Below are 19,242 nucleotides of genomic sequence, written 5' to 3' on the forward strand. Positions count from 1 at the left end.
CAATAAGCCTCAAAATATGGCCAAAAGGTAGTTTTCTTGTTTGTTTAGTTTTTTTGTAACCGAAAAAAAAATCGAAACGGAGATTTCAAATAAAAGCATATAACTGTAATTTAGTCGTCAGAATCCACAAGCTGCATGCTACATTGCAGTGGATGGACTTGGAGCCATGGAAACCAAATCTAGCTAGAGAGCCTGTACATAAATGCAGAGCTCCCACAAGAGGCACGCATTTAATGACGAACTTAGTTTTCTTTTCTCAGTACAAGGATGAAAATAAAAATAAAAAATAAAACCAACTGAAAATTCCGTAGCCTACGAAATTGAGAAACAAAGATTCAGAGAATTTTTGAACATAACACGGCTGGTTTGGATATGAACGAATTAAAGCTTCACCATAACATCCCGTGAAGGCTTCATAGAGCTCAAAGCTCTTCACAGTCTTCAACATTAGTTCAGCTCCTCCCAGCAGCTTAAAACCATATGTGCATGAGCCAGCTTCTCAAAAGATCCTCGTGATGCAGAGCTCTTAACTTTCACGAGTTCTGTATTTCAACTCAGACTTCACAGAAACAATGCCTCCCAATCCCCAACCCCGTTACGAGTTCTTCCCCAACTCCTTCAAATACCCCTTCATTCTTTCACCAAATCATCCACAGCAGCAGCAATGGAGTGCTCCAAATCCCAGCTATTCGTTTCGACACTCTTTCTTTGCTTGCTTTCTGTTCGGGCAAACACTCTCCAGACTTACATAGTTCAGCTTCACCCACAAGGTGTAACCAGCTCTTCTTTTGCATCCAAAGCCAATTGGCATCTCTCGTTTCTTGAACAAACCGTTTCATCTGAAAATGAAGACCTTTCTTCACGCCTTCTTTACTCTTACCAGTCTGCAATGGAAGGCTTTGCGGCTCAGCTGTCAGAGTCGGAGCTCGAGTCCCTGAAAATGCTGCCTGATGTGATTGCGATTAGGCCTGACCGAATTCACCAACTTCACACCACTTATTCTTACAAGTTCTTGGGGCTTGACCCTGCTTTGAAAGAAGGTGCTTGGCACAAGTCATCATTTGGTCGAGGAACCATCATTGGGGTGCTTGATACTGGAGTTTGGCCCGAGAGTCCAAGCTTCAACGATCATGGAATGCCGCGGGTTCCGAAGAAATGGAAGGGGATTTGCCAACACGGAGTGGACTTCAACTCCTCAAATTGCAACAGGAAACTCATTGGTGCCAGGTTCTTCACCAGAGGCCATCGTGTGGCTTCCGTGCCAAACTCACCTGATGGTGTTCAAGAGTATGCGTCTCCCCGTGACACTCATGGGCATGGTACTCACACATCATCAACAGCTGGGGGTGCTTCAGTCGGAATGGCAAGTGTTTTGGGCAATGCAGCTGGTGTGGCTCGAGGGATGGCTCCGGGAGCACATGTAGCGGTGTACAAAGTCTGTTGGCTCAATGGTTGTTATAGCTCTGATATCCTTGCTGCAATGGATGTTGCAATTTTAGATGGAGTAGACGTTCTCTCCCTCTCACTAGGCGGCTTCCCCATTCCACTTTTCGATGACAGCATTGCCATTGGAAGTTTCCGAGCAATGGAGCATGGAATTTCAGTTGTATGTGCAGCAGGAAACAATGGTCCAATTGAAAGCTCAGTCGCCAATGAAGCTCCTTGGATTGCCACAGTCGGCGCAAGCACATTAGACCGAAGATTCCCAGCTATAGTTCATATGGGTAATGGGAAAGTCCTCTATGGTCAATCTCTGTACCCAGGAAACCGGTTGATCAGAAGAACCGAAAAGCAGGTTGAAGTTGTTTATGTGACTGGTGATAATACAGGAAGTGAATTTTGCTTCAAAGGGTCTCTCCCAAGAGCAACAGTACGCGGCAAGATAGTGGTTTGTGACCGTGGCGTCAATGGCAGGGCAGAGAAAGGTGAAGTGGTAAGGGAAGCTGGAGGGGCTGGAATGATTTTGGCCAATACAGAGGTAAACCTGGAGGAGGACTCGGTTGATGTTCATGTGCTGCCTGCAACTCTGATTGGCTTCCAAGAGTCCATTCACTTGAAGGCTTACATAAACTCTACAAGGAGACCAATGGCTAGAATTATTTTTGAAGGCACAGTTATAGGCAAGTCCAGAGCACCAGCAGTAGCTCAGTTCTCAGCTAGAGGACCCAGTTATTCAAACCCTTCAATCCTCAAACCTGATGTGATTGCTCCAGGAGTCAACATTATTGCTGCTTGGCCTCAAAATATGGGTCCCACCGGCCTTCCAGAAGACTCTAGGAGAGTAAACTTCACTATCATGTCAGGGACTTCAATGGCATGCCCTCATGCCAGTGGAATCACGGCCCTTGTACGCTCAGCTCATCCGAAATGGAGCCCCGCAGCTGTCAAATCTGCGATTATGACGACTGCTGATGTAACTGATCATTCAGGTAATCCGATAATGGATGGAGGCAAACCAGCCGGAGTTTTTGCAATCGGAGCTGGACAAGTAAACCCTGTGAGAGCTGTTGATCCGGGGTTGATCTATGACATCAGGCCAGACGAGTATGTCACTCATTTGTGCACTCTTGGATACAAGAAATCAGATATCTTAACAATCACTCACAGAAATGTTAGCTGCTTGGAAATTTTGAAGAGGAATAGAGGTTTCAGCCTCAATTACCCCTCCATTTCAGTAACTTTCAAACACGGCATGAGAAGTAAAATGGTCAGACGACGAGTAACAAATGTGGGGAGTCCTCATTCGACTTACTTGCTGGAAGTAGTGGCACCTAAGGATGTTAGAGTGAAAGTTAAGCCTCAAAGATTAATTTTCACAGGCATCAACCAGAGCTTGGGTTATAGGGTATGGTTCACATCAAGGAAGAGAATCGGAAAAGATATGAACTTCGCACAAGGACATTTGGCATGGATGAATTCTAACAATAGTAGCTTTCACATGGTCAAAAGTCCCATTTCTGTGACTTGGAATTAAAGGTAGTGCTCATGAAAGCTCTACTATAAAGTTCATTGCTAGTGACTCACTGGATTTACATTTATGAAGATTCAAGGGGAATATCTTATCCTAGTTTTGTGGGGAAGGAAACCTCAGACATAAACTATGCTTTCTTATCATCTGATAAAAGTATAAGATTTCATTGTATTACTACTAGTCTTTGTTGATGTTTACTTATATTGTTTAAATGGTGATATATGTTTATGTTACCCTCTTTAAATCTCAATATCCATCATAGTATCCCTAGGCATGATTTGCAACAAGCTTACAAAGTAATCGGTGCCTTAAAAATAAGAATGAATTCTGAAACAAAAAGATAAATGACAACATACATTGAATAACTTGTATCTAAAGGTAGAGCTGCTATTTGAACTCCTAGGCTTAATTTGAAACAAGCTCAAAAAGTAACCAGTGTCTTTAAAACAAGACTGAAATCTGAAACAAAAAGATAGATGATAACAGACATTGAATAACTTGTTTAATCTGTAGCCATCATTGTATCATTTCTTCAAATTACAGTAGAGTAATCAAAAGAATGAAGGCTTCGAAATATATAATATCTCACCTCTTTAACTTGAAAGCATGAATCTTAATAACAGAAAAATTGGTTGAATTAGAAGGAACATGGTGTACTTACATTAAGCTACATTGGTGGACTACGATTCTCGAGGTTCATTGACTTCAAAGAAGGCAACCATTGGTAAGATGCCATGGAAGAGCCAGTATCAGATTATTGATTCCATTGCCTCAACTTTTGATGAAACTCAAGCCGTTGTCATTAGCATAGCGCTCCATGAATCTCATGAATCTGTCCCATTCTCTTGGCGTCCGCATTATGTACTTTGCTTCAACCCCTGCAGGCTTCCCGTTGACAAATTTTGCGTTAACATCAACAGATGAAAGGACCCCTTCTTCATCAATCATGTAAAAGCCAGTGATATCACCAACTTCGCCAGACGAGTCGAAGACAGAAGGCTGCTCAAACCTGAATATAGCCATGCCATTGGTACCATCTTTCGATTTGGTAAGCCGCACATCTGGTATTGTCTGCTCATCAGTTCCCTGGATAAATTGAATTCTTGTTGTCGCCATCATTCTGATGGACCTAGAAGCTTGAATAGACTGTCTCAGTGGTGCCCATTGGGGCCGAGAAATGCGCAAAGACTGGCCATTGAATGTTGATTTTGCACTTCTATGAGCCACGCAGGGTAACAACCCTATCCAACAAAAAGAGCACATATCATCAAAGTTAGAACCTATGCTCTCTCTTATCAACAAGGCTATCTCTAGTACTACCGCAGCTAAATGACCAGTTCAAACACCGCTTCTGGTGTTTTGGTCATTGAATTGCTTAGCAACATTTGTGTCAATTCAAGGAACACAACAATAGATCTAATTAATTAATATAATGGAACACAAGACTGCTTTTAGTTAGTTTTTTTTTTCAAGCACCATAAGTTCATAAACACAAAGAATTCTCAGTCTTTCAGAACAATTGCCAACTCCACTCTCATCAACTTTAGAAAGTTAAAATTTGACACAAATTTACATAAAGCCATCAAAATTTCTTTACCCAACTCAAAAGGGAGTAAGCTTGGTGCTAAAGTAACTGAAGTACTGGGTTCTTGAAAGTGATCAGAAACACAGTAAATGCAGTAAAAGCAAGAAGATTGAATTACCAGAGAGTGTGTATGATTGCTGGAGACAGTGGGAGACTGGAGAGAAGAATGCAAGTGAAGACTGCAAGGCTGCCATTGCCACAACTGCAAGCACAGAGAGGCAGAGAGAAAGAGAGATACTTAGAGGCGGAGAGTGTTGGTTAAGAAGGAGGGGGAGTTGTGGTTTGAGGATAGAGAGTGGTGTGTAACAAGGACAGCCATTCACTCTTGAAAACATTCTAAGCTTTTCAATGAAATTGGTGGATGAAATCTATGGGAGGGAGGGATTGTCACTTGCTCTGATTACAGTGTCTTTGTGACAGTGGATCATGGTCTGCTGACTCTTCTCTGAAGCTTTGGGCCAAATAGAAGTATCCATAAAAGGAATTGGGTCAGGACCCAATAAATGTTGGTAACCAATTACAACTGCCCTATGTAGCACAGACACGGATTGGATACGATTCGATACGTAGACACGGCATATAGAATTTTTTTTAGACACGGACACGTGGTGGACACGTCAATTAAAATTATTTTAATATATATATATTTATTAAAAAATTAATTTAAAAATTTGAAAGTATTTATATGTATATATATTAAAGTGTGCATAAATATAACAAAAACTAAATCTGTTGGAATGGTTGAGGAGTTGTTGGGTGCCTTGGATGACCAATGTTCGATTCTCACCATAAGCACTTTCACTTTTATTATGAGTTAGTGCATGTCCGCGTGTCCAATTCCGACACTCACGTGTTCAATTCGGACACTCGCGTGTCCGGACCGTGTCCAAATTGAGTTCACGTGTCCGAGTGTGTTCGTGTCCGTGTCCGTGTCGGACACGCAATACGGACCCTTGTCTGCGTGTCTGTGCTTCCTAGCAACTGCCCAATTGAAATCTGGGTAATGCTTTTTTGATGATTAATTAAGCCATTAAGGTATTATAATTTTCAATTTTGATCGCTTAACATTTGAGAATATCCAATTTTTTCTCAAGAGGATGAGCAGTCCAAAACCAAGAGAAGAGAAAAGTATTAGGTTGTCTAAAGTGAGTTTGATTTTCAAGAATAACATAGGTTGTCAAGTTTCAATTAGCAATTGATATTTTTACACCATATAAACTTCTTTTAACACTAATTGTAATTGCCAAAAAATAAGTCGAAATTATATCCATAATGATGAAATGTAATAAAATATAAATATACTAGAAAATTAGAGTGTGTACTACATGAGAAAGAAAATATACCGCGACTAATATTCTCGGAGCTCTCCCTCTAAAGGCCTCGGCTGCTAGGGTTAGGGTTTTTCTAGCTTTTCTTGGTTGTGCGGCGCACATCTTTCAATGGCAACGATGAATTCTTCCTCTTTTGCTTCTATGGCTGCTCAGGTTGTAGCCAAGCTCTCCCTGTCTAATGATGAAACCATCGATTTGGGAAACATGAAGTGTCCAAAGGCTGGTTTCGTGGCTCCTCGGTTCTATCTCATCGGAAAGTTGAACGCGGTGCGTACTTAACCTTTCGACGCCTTCAGAGGAGCCATAAGATATATGTGGCGCTTGAGTGCGCCGGTGGAGTTTCAAGTCTGCAGTGATCGTTATATGTTCACATTTTGCAACATGAAAGATGTGAATCCTGTGAAACAAGGTGGTCCTTGGGGGTTTCTAGCGTGCCATGATCCTCTTGAACGATTATGATGGTTTTCCTGATATCATGACTGTTCCACTCGACTTCGGGTGGATTTGGGTGGATGTGAAGAACCTGTCGACGACCCTTCATACCCCGATGGCGGTTCAGATGGTAGGAGAGATCATTGGCTCTGTGTTTAAGATTGATACCCACAATTTTCCATCATGGGGTGGTTAGGGTTAGGATTTCTCTCCCTCTAAATAGCCCTGTGTGAGTGGAGCGCTGCCTGCGCATCTCGCCAGAGGAATGAGATATGATCACAATCCTTTTTCGATATGAAAGGTTGCTAGGTCGTTGCCATACCTGTATGATGATCAATCATGGCGGCATGGAGTGTCCTTTGGTGGCAGAAACAGAGGAGGTTGAGGTGGAAGAGCCTCACGTGGAATTAGTGGATCCTACTGAGCCGACGGTGGAGTTTAGGGCTACAAGCTCTCAAACCCTATATCCATCGGTGTTGCAGCATGCAGACAGGCCGAACTAGTGCGTGAGATTCAATAACCATTAAGATTGAGCCTGGTCTTAGGAAGCATGCATCAACGTGAGGATGAAGGTGGTTTGTCGGAGAGGCGTGGTCGCCATGGATTGAAGGTTAGGTCGACTAATCTATCACCAACCAAGCTAGGGCTCACTACCACGGCTACAAGGGTGTTAGGTATACGTCAACCTCCTGGTTGTCACAACAAGAAGGGCTATGCACGCCGGCCATTGGAGTTGGAAAATTCAGCGGAGATGGAGATGGCATTGGCAGCTTTCATTAGGACTACTAATCTAAGGCAGAGGAAGAGATGGAGCTGGCGGAGGACATGGAGCCGGGCTCGGAGGATGCTGATGCGGCTAGCCTCCAGGAGGAGGCGGAGGGTGAGTGATCTTCTAGAATCACGAGGAAAGATCTTCTCGTTATCATTCTTTCAATGAGAGTACGCAATTGATGCCCTTGGCTCAATTTGTTAGCTTGATCTTACATTTAGATTAGAGAGAGTTACACGCTTTAGTTTTACTTTAGTGTTTTTCTGTTTTTTTATGATTTTTTTTAGACTTTGGGTTTGTATGATAAATGCGTTTTTGCATAGTTTCATTAGTTTGCTTAGGTTTTAGTTTGTATGAGAGGTGTCATGTCACCTCTTGTATTTGTCCTTTTAACAGTGCATGACGTTGTCGCCAAATGAAGAAAATTCATTCCCTAAAAAAAAGTGTGTACAAATTTCCACTTGAGTATTGAATTTGTATCATGCATGTTTACGGGATTTTAATAAATCTTGATTGCTATACAATATGTGATCCTTTTTAGTGAGACAGATAATGAGTTTAGTTGCTAAAGATCAAGGTGTAGCCTACACATAATCAATCTTTCCTACTAAATTTCTAGTGTCATGATCAAATGAGAAAATTAGAGGCAATCATGCTAGTGTTTTATATAGATTTGGATAATTTGCTCAAGATCATAATCCCCGGCCCATTCCATGATGAACTGCCACTTGTTCGAAAGTTAATAATTCTGAGAAACAAAATTATTCAGTCATGTACATTGCAATCATCCCAAAATTGTGTGTCGTCTACGGCTCTAGCTAGTTTCCACTCTTTACGGCAATTCAATAATTTCCTTACAATTATTAACATACAGAAAAGTATTTTGGGGAACATCTATTATTTTTAGGACTATTGGCTTGTTTGATTCTCGATGTTTTATCAGCATGATATCAATGAAGTTTTCATGCATATCCAAAGATTCAACGTACATGTTTCTTCAAATTTAGTCACTTACCAAGCTTCTCGAATATCTTGATCAAAACACGAGTTACGAATACATGCAGCGGCAACAATAGGGAAGTAGGTATTCAACGACAAAAATTCTCGTGTAGAAAATGGAAATAGATCACGTTTAACATATATAATTTCTTGATTAATTTTTTTCTCTCAATAAATTTTTACTAGACCATGAAATTTACTGAACAAAAAAAATACAACGAGCATAGTTAAATCTTAATGGGCGAAGACAAGACGGAGACACAGAATACATAAGATTCGTGTTTTTTATAAGAGTAGAAAATTTTGATGCATACCCCAAATGTATTATAAAATTATAAAGAGAAAGCGACTAACGTCTTAGTACATGAAACTTTTATTAAAAAGAAAAACGAAAAGAACAGTTGCACATCCATCGAAAACAGTCAATCACAAAATGTAATATTACAAAACATTATAAAAATCTTCTTGCAAAAGGCCAACAAGAAGCCAACAAAATTTGAAAGCGAGTCTCATGAAACCGTAGACGACATTGCACGAGATGAATTGAACATGATACCATATATAGATAGTAGTAGATAAATTAGGGATTGATGATCAATAAAGATGAAGCTCGTCGACTCTTCCAAGTCAGAGGGTGAGTTAAAGACTTGTGAAGTTGAAACCATGTCTATGTTCCCCAACCGTGGGAAATTTAATGGAAAAGACCAATTCAGTTTTCTCTTGTGATCAAGCATCATGAGACTAAGGTCTTTCTCTCGAGAACCCATTTTCCCTTTTTGATTTGTCAAAGTCAGCCGGAGATACTATCTCCGCGTTCAGAAGGGTATAATAGGACTGTTTCTTGGTTCAAGAAGTTACAAGATGTAAATTAATGGAGCGAAAGACGTGAACCGGGTTGACGTCGTGAGAAATTAATTGAACGAAATGAATGAGGCTTAATCTAATGTCGCATTAAACAAGTAAACAATTGTCTATTTAGTAATAAAAAACGGCGAGACACGCATAAATGTTAGCGTTTTATGTATGAAAAACACTCTCACTTAGATGATGGCTAAAGTGATGCTCATTCGTTTCTTTAGAGATGCATACGAGTCTATTGCTAATGCGACATGTATTCCACAACGCTCAGTCCTACGAAATCATCATACGCCCGGTCTTCGCCATGATGGCGGGTTTTAGTGTTCAAAACCTATCAGCTGTCTTCTTCAGGCCAGCACACTTTCGGCCATGAAGTCCGGCCGGACCCAAATCGCAGACGGCTCTATATAGAAGATTGACAAAGAGATATAGTGCAGCACAACTTATAGGAAGAGTTGTTCTGGCTTATATTTATAAGGTCCAAATTTCTACTCAGAGTAGTCAGTTGTATTGTTCCACATTTCTCTGCTATCCCAAATCCAAAGCTTGAAAATTTCCACGGGTTCTTTACTTCTATTTCAAGTCTACACACGACGCAATTTGCCATAGCAATTAGTCATTTTACCATGTATGGTCCAGTATGTAACAGCGATAGGTCACTGAACCCCATTAAGGCACCTAGTGCCATGAGCCTGATATGTACAAAAGTGTACGTTACAGATGAATCGAATTTAGTTCGCTTTACCAATCTCTTCCGGCTCTTTACAATAGTTCCAATTTGGAGTGAAAATATGAGTCTGGTTCTGTGAACATGATTCTGACGATGTCTTTGGTCAAGTTACCATCTCTTCTGTCAAACTATTTATGAGAAACCAAAAAAAATGTAAAATAAATAATCAAACCTATAAAAAAAATGACGAAAGCGATGAAGGGGCAAGAAGCCAATCGAGAAGACGGATGAACATAATTTAGGTGAAGTTGACCAACGGCAGCCTTATAAAGACTAGACCGAACCAACCAAAAAAACCCCTAAAATCTTTCTCCCGCAATTTTGGACATTTTTGCCACCCCCTTATAAATACCCAGATTTCCACAACAATCCAATTCCCCAAACTCTCTCTTTCTCTCACTCAGTCCAAATCAAAATCCAAAGAAGAAGCCATGGTCGACGAAGCAGGCCTCGCACGGCGGCTCTGGATCAAGTTCAAAGACTCCTCCGTCTTCGCTCTCTACACTCCCTTCTTCGTCGGCCTCGCCTCCGCCACTCTCGACTCCCACACCTTCCGCCATTTCGTCTCTCAGGACCTCCATTTCCTCAAGGCCTTTGCTCTCGCGTAAACTCCGATCACGATTTTCTTCTCCTTTTCCTGCTCTACTCGCCGATCACTGATTTTTTTTTTCAGGTATGAAATGGCGGAGGATTGCGCCGACGACGACGACGACAAGGTCGCGATACGCGCTTTGAGGAAGCGCGTGGTCCAGAGGCTTCAAATGCACGATAAGCTGATGCAGGTAATTTCATGACTTGTGTTTCTTTTGTTTCGTTAATTTTGATGCAATGTGTTTTGAATTTTTATGTGATTGTGTGTTTACTTAGATTAGAGTTTTGGAATGATGTGGAAAACTTTCCGACTTTCGATTCCGTAATTAGTGGAATTTTGGTGTTTATGTGATGATTTTATGGAAGAATAGGTACAAGAATGATGATTTTTTTTTTAATTTCTTATGTGATTATTCATGTCACTGGTACTATTGGACTCATGGGCCATCATACTCACTGCGTGATTATATCGGAATGTTGTTATCTGATTTTTACTTTTTTATTTACAACTGAAAGAGGAATGATGATCTTCGATTCTTGTTTTTTTTTATTTTAGAAAACTGTTGCTGTTTGTTAGAGTTTTGCTTTGCTTGTGGTAGCGTCAAGCTTCTTTTTAGGCCCTTTTTTGTGTTCTTGATAGTTATATAGTTGGATGAACGTGGTATATGCAGGAATGGGGACTTGAAATTCCGGATGAGAGTGTTTCTAATGATGCAACAACCAAATACACAGATTTCTTGCATGCAACAGCGTCAGGGAAAGTTGAAGGAGGAAAAGTTCCGGGTAAAATTGCAACACCATTTGAGAAGACAAAACTTGCTGCTTATACGCTTGCTGCTGTGGCTCCTTTCATTAGGCTCTATGCATATATAAGCAATGAGATTCAGGGCATTCTGGATCCTGATGATGATAGTCACATCTATAAGAGGTGGATTGATAGTTTCTCGTCTACAGATTTTGAGGTGTGGAAATATGTCTAATTCTGAATATACATATCTTTTCCTTAACCTTTTTGCTTTTAAGTTTATGTTCTAACATGAATTTATTTATTCAATACCCTGACTTCAGGAAACAGCTCTACAAAATGAAGAGATGCTAGATAAGCTTAGTGTGTCTTTGACCGGAGAGGAGCTTGAGATATTAGAGAAGCTGTATCATCAAGCTATGAAACTTGAAGTAGATTTCATCATAAATAGTGGACTGCCAATTCCTCAGAAAGATGTAGTCCCTTTGTCTCGGGTTCATGACTTTACTGAGTGCCATCTTACCATACTTTGTGACTTTGACTTGGCATGCACTGCATTTGATTCCTCTGCCATATTAGCAGAGATTGCCATCAGAACAGTACCAAAGAGTGAATCTAATGGATCTGAAACCCGACTTATCCGGTTGTCTTCCGCAGACTTAAGGAGCACATGGGATATCCTTTCCTCCCAATATACAGAAGAGTTTGAACAGTGTGTAGAAACCATCGTGGCCAGTGAGAAAGGTTTGTTAGCTAATTTATTGAAACTGTATTTGGTTTATGTCTTCATAGTTCATAGGTATCATGGCATGAAAAGATTGTGTTCCTAAAATTTTGCAGCGGAAGGATTTCATTATGAAGATCTATGCAGTGCCCTGGAACAACTTGCAGAATTTGAGAGAAAGGCAAATGAAAGGGTGGTTCAGTCAGAAGTACTAAAGGGTTTGAATCTGGAGGATATAAAACGGGCTGGCCAGGCTCTCATCCTTCAGGATGGTTGCAGAAGCTTCTTTCAGAAGATTGTGAAGGATGAAAACCTGAATACTGATGTTCATGTACTATCATACTGTTGGTGTAGTGATCTCATTGCATCAGCCTTTTCTTCAGGTAAACTATTTCGAAAATCATTTATATACTTTCACTGTATTCATGTAAGAGCTGTCTTTTTTTTTTTAATATATATATATTGATATTGCAATTTGGCACTGTTAGTTTCGATTCCAGTCCAATTTAGTGAAATTCATTTTGGTTTCCATTGTGCAGGAGATCTAAATGTCTTAACTGTACATTCGAATGAATTGGCCTACGATGAATCAGTTACCACTGGTGAAATTATCAAGAAGTTGGAGTCTCCAATGGATAAGCTTCAAGCTTTCACTGGCATCCTAAAGGGTCCCTGCAAGAGTAGAGAAGACAAACACAAGCACTTGACAGTTTATATCGGAGGATCAGTGGGCGACTTCCTTTGTCTGCTTCAAGCAGATATTGGTATAGTAATCGGCTCAAGTTCATCCCTAAGGAGACTAGGTGATCATTTTGGCGTTTCTTTTGTCCCATTATTCTCTGGCTTGGTGAAGCGGCAGAGACAACGTGCTGCAGATGAAGACGGTTCCTCTCAATGGAAACCACTGTCTGGCACTCTGTACACAGTCTCTAGCTGGGCCGAAATACACGCATTCATTTTAGGTACATATGCACCTCCCCCCTCATAATCTTTTCATATTGTTAGAACATACTCGAAGAGAAATTGGTGGTAGTAGCTAGACCATATATAGACAGTTGGTGGCCGAGTTTTAATTTCAGTGCCACCAGCCATACCTTTTCTCTTCTCCTTAGTAACTGCCAGAGAAAAACCATTAAATCTTAGTAGGATCATGCCATCATCACATTGAGAGCTGGTGTCGAGAAAGATCTCACTGGAAACTTTCTGACAGGAGAGAGAAAGAGAAGAAGACTAGCAGTATGATTTCATGTCTAGAAATTTTTGTATATCCACAGATTTTTTATTCTTTTGCCCACTTTCATATTGGGTATTCTTTCTGACATTGTGGATCATGCTATATACAGTTGCATCGATTCAACTATGCTTTTTCATCAAGAAAGATTATGAATTACAGATACATTACTCTTTACCAATTTTATGTGAAAGAAGGCAGATAGTTCCTTCAGTTGGTATTTCATTTAATCCTCAAATTTGGCTTCGGGTATGGGTATAGCATCTGACTTGTTAGTTTTGGGTTTTTGTTTTTGATCTTGGGTACGTGTGTTAGGCGTAGACTGTCAAACTGTATCTGTTCTAAACACCATTAGTATTTTTGTTTGTAATGAGATTGGTTATGAAACTTTTGTTGAAAAAATTTGATAACTTGTAGAGATAACCCGTTGCTTTTGGTATATAGAACCCCCTTGTACATCAGGCAAGAACTCACCAAATCAAAGCACATTAGGTACCTTGAGAATCAAGGCAATGATTCAGAGCCCATGAAACCGAAGCATAGGAATTCTGTCTATCTTAAACCCAGAGCCAGGAGGTAGGATGTAACATTGGTTTAGACTTAAAGAGTCAAAGGCCATATGGAACTGGCATAATAGCTCCAGCTTAGTGTTAAGCACTAGGATATTAGTGTACCGAATCAAAACCCAACACGCATGTGCCACACGTGTAGTAGACACCGGCAACAGTGATCTTTAGCATCGTGAAAGCCTGAAAGGTTGGCTTTGCTGTGCCTCAGCATAAAGCCATGTGGAAGCACGTAAGCACCCATAACCCTTCTCCCCTTCTTCTTAGTTGTTCTTCCTCCCCAAAACTAAGTTTATATTTTGCAGATCCAAATGGAAGTAATCACACCCCCTAAATTCCCTTAACCCCCATTGGCATTTAGCACCAAGTCTTTCTTCTTCTTACTCTGCAGCTTCCATATATCTACTTCGCTCTCGCTCTCGCTCTCTCTCTCTCTCTCTCTCTCTCTCTCTCTCTCTCTCCAATAATAGGTGGAAGCACTTCCCAGGGAAGCTGCTTTTTCACATGGCCAACAAATCTGGTTCTGAATGTAGCACAATAGTACAGCCATTTCTATAAACTAAAGTGCCACTATGTCACACTATCACTTATTTTAAACTAGGTCCACATGTGCATGTGAAACTAGGCAGATTATGAACAAAAGGAGGAGTAGGAACTGGGAAGGATGAAAAGGAAAAACAGAGAATTTAATCTGATGCACAAATGGTAGTTGGAATGTGCACGTCACTTTCTTTCATTTCCTCCTTCCTGGTTTGATCTGATCCTCCCCTTTTTATCTCTGTTTTCTCTTCTGCAGTTAAATCATTTTGGATCACCACATTTTCGAAATTAAAGGCACATCATTTTACATATTTTCCTTCTTTCTTAAGCAATAATGCATACACCTAGAAAAACATAATTCATTTTGCTTGCCTGTTTTAGGGCCATGTTTACCACCTATTCTTTGTGCTGTCAAATCAAGAATTATCTAGTCGTTTGGTAATCGACATATCTTATCTCAATCGCGTATAAACAGATGTTCTTACACATTTGGATTCTAGAATTGCCTTCAAATTGTAGGGTGTGTTTAGTTTTTGGCCCTTTGGAAAAACATAGGGGACACTAATAGTGACATAAGAAACCTACCCTGCAAATTAACACAGAGGTATGGCCACCAGTCAAATGTGTGTTTATTTCATGGATCAGAGTTTTTTGTCTTTGTTTTAGTGGATTGGTTCACCCTGTAACATGCCAAGATTCCATCATATCAATCATGAGGAATAATTGACATGTTCCTTCGAATTATCGACTCTGATTAACCATTTATAACTTGGGGGTGATAATGGGTATGAACTGGCGGTGCTTTTATATTGTTTCATCCACGAACTGGAAAAAACGAAGCTTCATTATCCTCTTGCACTCTGCAGTTTTATATAAAATTTAGAAACTTAAACAAATTAGCTAGTAACCAGCATAGTTACTGTATCCACACGCCTTGTTCCTCTTGTTTTAATGGATACAATGATGAATTCCAAATCTTTGTCATACTTAGAAGTTACCCTTTCCAAGTAGAGAAACCTACGATCATGGAAACCCATATCATTCAAGCATGTTGGTTTTGGTTCCATTCTGTGAGGCTCAAGATAGAGTGGCTTTTAAGAGAAACCTGTACAATTAATGTAGTTCTTAATCTTAAAAATACATAATAATCGAGATTAGAGATAAACCCAATATTACTAACCCTCTTTTAAAATAAGTCCACACATGTTCTATTAATCTACAGCTAATCCTTGCTTCAGACATTTCATATGTATTCACATGAAATGATAGACACCATTTTTTGGGTCAATTGGATTTTGTGTGTGCTGAATTAGGAATATATGATCCATTTTTCATTGGGATCAACACTTACCCAAGTCCCAAGACCAGTTAGTTATATATGAACATACAGTTAGAGAACAAGAAAGTATTAACAGTGATGAAGGATGAAAATTACCTTGTTATTTAGTGATTATGAGAACTCAAACTACTCTCTCAAGTTGACTATATATCATCATATATAAGATGACACAGAAGAAGAAAGAAGCTACTGCATGAGAGAGCTTACACCACATTCTCTCCCATGTTTGGTGTCGGAGAAATTTCCAATAAGTCCAAAGCCCTCACAGCTGTTCTTTCATTGCTCAAGATCTCATGAGCTGCCCCCATCAAGCAATTATTAGCAACTAATCAATCACCCCAGAACCCCCAAAATTCAACCAATTATTTATATACCAACTCCTAATCTTCATCCAATCTTCTTTCCACTGCTTCAGTTTCACTCTCTCTGTGTCTCACTCTGTTTTGGATTCTGAAAATGGTGGAAAACCAGACAGAGTAGCCAGTTAGAGATACCCAGTATGAAGATTTTGCTCATCTTCTTCTTGTTTTACTGTTTCATTGGTTTTGCTTCTTATGGTTCTTCTGCTGTGGTCAGCCATGAAGCATCTGCATTGCTTTCACTCAGAGCAGGCCTGCTTGATCCAATGGGGAGTCTTGAGAATTGGAAAGTTGAGGCTGATCACTGTAACTGGACTGGAGTATGGTGCAACAGTGACGGTTATGTAGAGAAGCTTGATCTCTCCCACATGAACCTCAGTGGTTCAGTCTCCGGTGACATCCAATGGCTCAAGAGTCTCACTACTCTCAACCTCTGCTGCAGTGCATTCTCTTCATCGTTGCCGAAATCCATGTCGAATCTCACTGCACTGAAGAGTCTTGATGTGAGTCAGAATTCATTCGTTGGTGATTTTCCGGTGGGACTAGGAAGTGCGGAGAGCTTGTCATATCTGAATGCTTCCAGCAACAACTTCTCGGGGCTTCTGCCGGAGGATATTGGCAATGCAACAATGCTGGAGACTCTGGATCTTCGAGGGAGTTTCTTTGAAGGGGAGATTCCCAAGTCCTTAAGGAAGTTGCAAAAGATGAAGTTTCTTGGCCTCTCTGGGAATAATCTCACAGGTCAAATCCCATCAGAGCTTGGAGAGCTTTCGTCATTGGAGAGCATCATTCTAGGGTACAATGAGTTTGAAGGTGGGATTCCACTGGAATTTGGAAACCTCACCAACTTGAAGTATCTTGATTTGGCAGTTGGCAATCTCAGTGGTGACATTCCAGCTGAGTTGGGGAAGCTGCAGCTACTAGAGACAGTGTTCTTGTACAAGAACAACTTTGAAGGTACAATCCCACCTCAAATCGGCAGCATTTCTTCGTTGCAGTTGCTTGATCTCTCCGACAACAAGTTATCGGGTGAAATCCCAGCTGAGGTTGGTGAGATGAAGAATCTGCAGCTTCTGAATCTCATGTCCAACAAGTTGTCAGGTTCGGTACCATTGGGACTTGGAAACTTGACTCAGTTGGCAGTGCTTGAGCTGTGGAACAATTCTCTATCAGGCTCTTTACCGAGTGATCTTGGTAAAAATGCTCCATTGGTGTGGTTGGATGTATCATCCAACTCATTTTCCGGTGAGCTTCCAGCGACATTGTGCAATAAGGGCAATCTCACCAAGCTTATCCTCTTCAACAATGCCTTCACAGGTCCAATTCCAGTTGGCCTGTCAACTTGTCTTTCACTTGTTCGTGTCCGAATGCAGAACAACCTGCTTTCTGGATCAATCCCAGTTGGTCTTGGCAAGCTAGGGAGGCTTCAAAGGTTAGAATTGGCTAATAACAATCTCACTGGTGCAATCCCTGATGACATTTCTTCTTCTACATCAATTTCTTTCATTGATATATCTCGAAACCGCCTCCGTTCTTCTCTTCCTTCCACCATTCTCTCTGCTCCAAGTTTGCAAACGTTCATGGCCTCCAATAATTTCTTAGTAGGAAAAATTCCAGACCAGTTCCAGGATTGTCCTTCACTTTCTGTGCTTGATCTCTCATCAAACAGTTTCTCTGGAACCATTCCAGCAAGCATTGCTTCTTGTGAGAAATTAGTGAACTTAAATCTTGCCAACAACCAATTGACTGGTGAAATCCCAAAGTCCATTGCCATGATGCCCACATTGTCCATTTTGGACTTGTCCAACAACTCTCTCACTGGAGGAATACCGGAAAATTTCGGAATCTCTCCAGCATTGGAAACTCTCAATGTCTCATACAACAAGCTAGAGGGTGCTGTCCCAGCAAATGGTGTGCTTAGGACAATAAATCCGAGTGACCTTGTAGGCAATGCTGGTCTCTGTGGCAGTGTGCTGCCTCCTTGTGCCCGAAATCCATCATTGGAATCAAGGCATAGGGGCTTGCATACTAAGAAAATTATTGCAGGGTGGGTGATTGGGATTTCTTCAGCTTTAGCAGTTGCCATTGCACTTTTTGGTGCAAGGTCTCTATACAAGAGGTGGTATGCAGATGGAAGTTGCTTCGAAGATAGGTTCGATGTGGGAAATGGAGAGTGGCCATGGAGATTGATGGCTTTCCAGAGGCTTGGTTTCACAACTGCCGACATTCTAGCTTGTGTAAAGGAATCAAACGTGATTGGAATGGGATCTACTGGCATTGTCTATAAGGCTGAGATAACAAGATCAAACACAGTTGTTGCAGTTAAGAAGTTGTGGAGACCAGCAACAGATGTTGAAACTGGAAGCAGTGGTGATCTAGTTGGGGAAGTGAATCTCTTAGGGAGGCTAAGGCATCGGAATATTGTTCGGTTACTAGGATTTCTGAACAATGATACCAATTTGATGATAATATACGAGTATATGAACAATGGCAGCCTTGGAGAAGCTCTTCATGGAAAGCAAGCTGCAAGGTTGCTTGTAGATTGGGTTTCCAGGTATAACATAGCAGTTGGAGTTGCGCAAGGTCTTGCTTATCTCCACCATGATTGCCACCCACCAGTCATTCACAGAGACATCAAGTCCAACAACATACTACTGGATGCAAACCTTGAGGCTAGGATTGCTGATTTTGGGTTGGCAAGGATGATGGTCCGGAAAAATGAGACCCTTTCCATGGTGGCTGGTTCCTATGGCTACATTGCCCCTGGTGAGTTTCACGAATCAACCTTGCGAACTGTCTGTTTTAAACTGGAAGTTTAACTGTGCTTATCAAGTTCCTATAACTTTTTTCATCACTAACATTGTAATTTTGTGACCTGTTTTCATCAGAATATGGATACACCTTGAAGGTGGATGAGAAGATTGACATCTACAGCTATGGTGTGGTTCTACTCGAGCTTCTAACAGGAAAGAGGCCATTAGACCCTCAGTTTGGAGAGTCAGTAGACATCGTTGAATGGATTCGGAGGAAGATTACAGACAACAAATGTTTAGAAGAAGTATTAGACCCCAGTGTGGGAAATTCCAAGCATGTTCAAGAAGAGATGCTCTTGGTCCTTAGAATAGCCCTTGTTTGCACAACTAAGCTTCCCAAGGACAGACCCTCCATGAGAGATGTCATAACCATGCTGGGAGAGGCAACGCCTCGACGAAAAAGCAGCAGCAACAACAATGATGCATATGCATCTAACAAAGACCAACCAGTCTTTAGTACCTCACCTGTAAATGGTCTTCTATAGGGACAGAATTTTGAGTTCCCTACCTGGGCATCATTATTTTCATTTATCAAGTTGTATGTAAGATTAAGATGGCATTTTTGTTCATTTTGTAATCAGTGGTTCATATTTGTGTATGAAGACAGAAGATTGTAACCAGAGAATATTGTACGCATTACCAGAATAACATTTTAAGTT

At 40.8% G+C, this 19,242-nt stretch overlaps 4 protein-coding genes across 4 annotated transcripts; 3 read left to right on the forward strand and 1 right to left on the reverse strand.

Moving 5' to 3' along the window:
• The first annotated feature begins 561 nt into the window (after positions 1-561).
• LOC126784101 (subtilisin-like protease SBT1.2) lies at positions 562-2,974 on the forward strand. The gene has a single exon (XM_050509595.1). The coding sequence runs from the start codon at positions 665-667 to the stop codon at positions 2,972-2,974; it is 2,310 nt and encodes a 769-aa protein (XP_050365552.1). The 5' UTR covers positions 562-664.
• A 472-nt stretch (positions 2,975-3,446) lies between these two features.
• Positions 3,447-4,785, reverse strand: LOC126784504 (photosystem II reaction center Psb28 protein). Its single transcript, XM_050509967.1, has 2 exons — positions 4,675-4,785; positions 3,447-4,212 (listed from the first exon to the last, which is right to left on the reverse strand). Exons 1-2 carry the CDS (start codon positions 4,748-4,750, stop codon positions 3,743-3,745), a joined length of 546 nt encoding a protein of 181 aa, XP_050365924.1. The 5' UTR covers positions 4,751-4,785; the 3' UTR covers positions 3,447-3,742.
• Positions 4,786-10,008: 5,223 nt separating this feature from the next.
• LOC126783411 (bifunctional TH2 protein, mitochondrial-like) lies at positions 10,009-13,147 on the forward strand. Its single transcript, XM_050508876.1, has 6 exons — positions 10,009-10,279; positions 10,349-10,457; positions 10,938-11,228; positions 11,335-11,755; positions 11,852-12,118; positions 12,275-13,147. Exons 1-6 carry the CDS (start codon positions 10,107-10,109, stop codon positions 12,721-12,723), a joined length of 1,710 nt encoding a protein of 569 aa, XP_050364833.1. The 5' UTR covers positions 10,009-10,106; the 3' UTR covers positions 12,724-13,147.
• Positions 13,148-15,597: 2,450 nt separating this feature from the next.
• LOC126783410 (MDIS1-interacting receptor like kinase 1) lies at positions 15,598-19,230 on the forward strand. The gene is made up of 2 exons (XM_050508875.1): positions 15,598-18,536; positions 18,659-19,230. Exons 1-2 carry the CDS (start codon positions 15,911-15,913, stop codon positions 19,066-19,068), a joined length of 3,036 nt encoding a protein of 1,011 aa, XP_050364832.1. The 5' UTR covers positions 15,598-15,910; the 3' UTR covers positions 19,069-19,230.
• Positions 19,231-19,242: the final 12 nt, after the last annotated feature.

This window comes from Argentina anserina, chromosome 2 (assembly GCF_933775445.1).
Source record: "Argentina anserina chromosome 2, drPotAnse1.1, whole genome shotgun sequence".
In the NCBI taxonomy this organism is placed as follows: Eukaryota; Viridiplantae; Streptophyta; class Magnoliopsida; order Rosales; family Rosaceae; genus Argentina; species Argentina anserina.

Bases quoted from the DNA above. Each gene is read 5' to 3' on its own strand.
- LOC126784101 (XM_050509595.1), top strand. From the start codon at position 665: ATGGAGTGCTCCAAATCCCAGCTATTCGTTTCGACACTCTTTCTTTGC.
- LOC126784504 (XM_050509967.1), bottom strand. From the start codon at position 4,750: ATGGCAGCCTTGCAGTCTTCACTTGCATTCTTCTCTCCAGTCTCCCAC. The intron at 4,213-4,674 runs GTAATTCAATCT...TTTGTTGGATAG, and splicing joins GCAATCATACACACTCTCTG to GGTTGTTACCCTGCGTGGCT.
- LOC126783411 (XM_050508876.1), top strand. From the start codon at position 10,107: ATGGTCGACGAAGCAGGCCTCGCACGGCGGCTCTGGATCAAGTTCAAA. The intron at 11,756-11,851 runs GTTTGTTAGCTA...AAAATTTTGCAG, and splicing joins CATCGTGGCCAGTGAGAAAG to CGGAAGGATTTCATTATGAA. The intron at 12,119-12,274 runs GTAAACTATTTC...TCCATTGTGCAG, and splicing joins TGCATCAGCCTTTTCTTCAG to GAGATCTAAATGTCTTAACT.
- LOC126783410 (XM_050508875.1), top strand. From the start codon at position 15,911: ATGAAGATTTTGCTCATCTTCTTCTTGTTTTACTGTTTCATTGGTTTT. The intron at 18,537-18,658 runs GTGAGTTTCACG...TGTTTTCATCAG, and splicing joins CTATGGCTACATTGCCCCTG to AATATGGATACACCTTGAAG.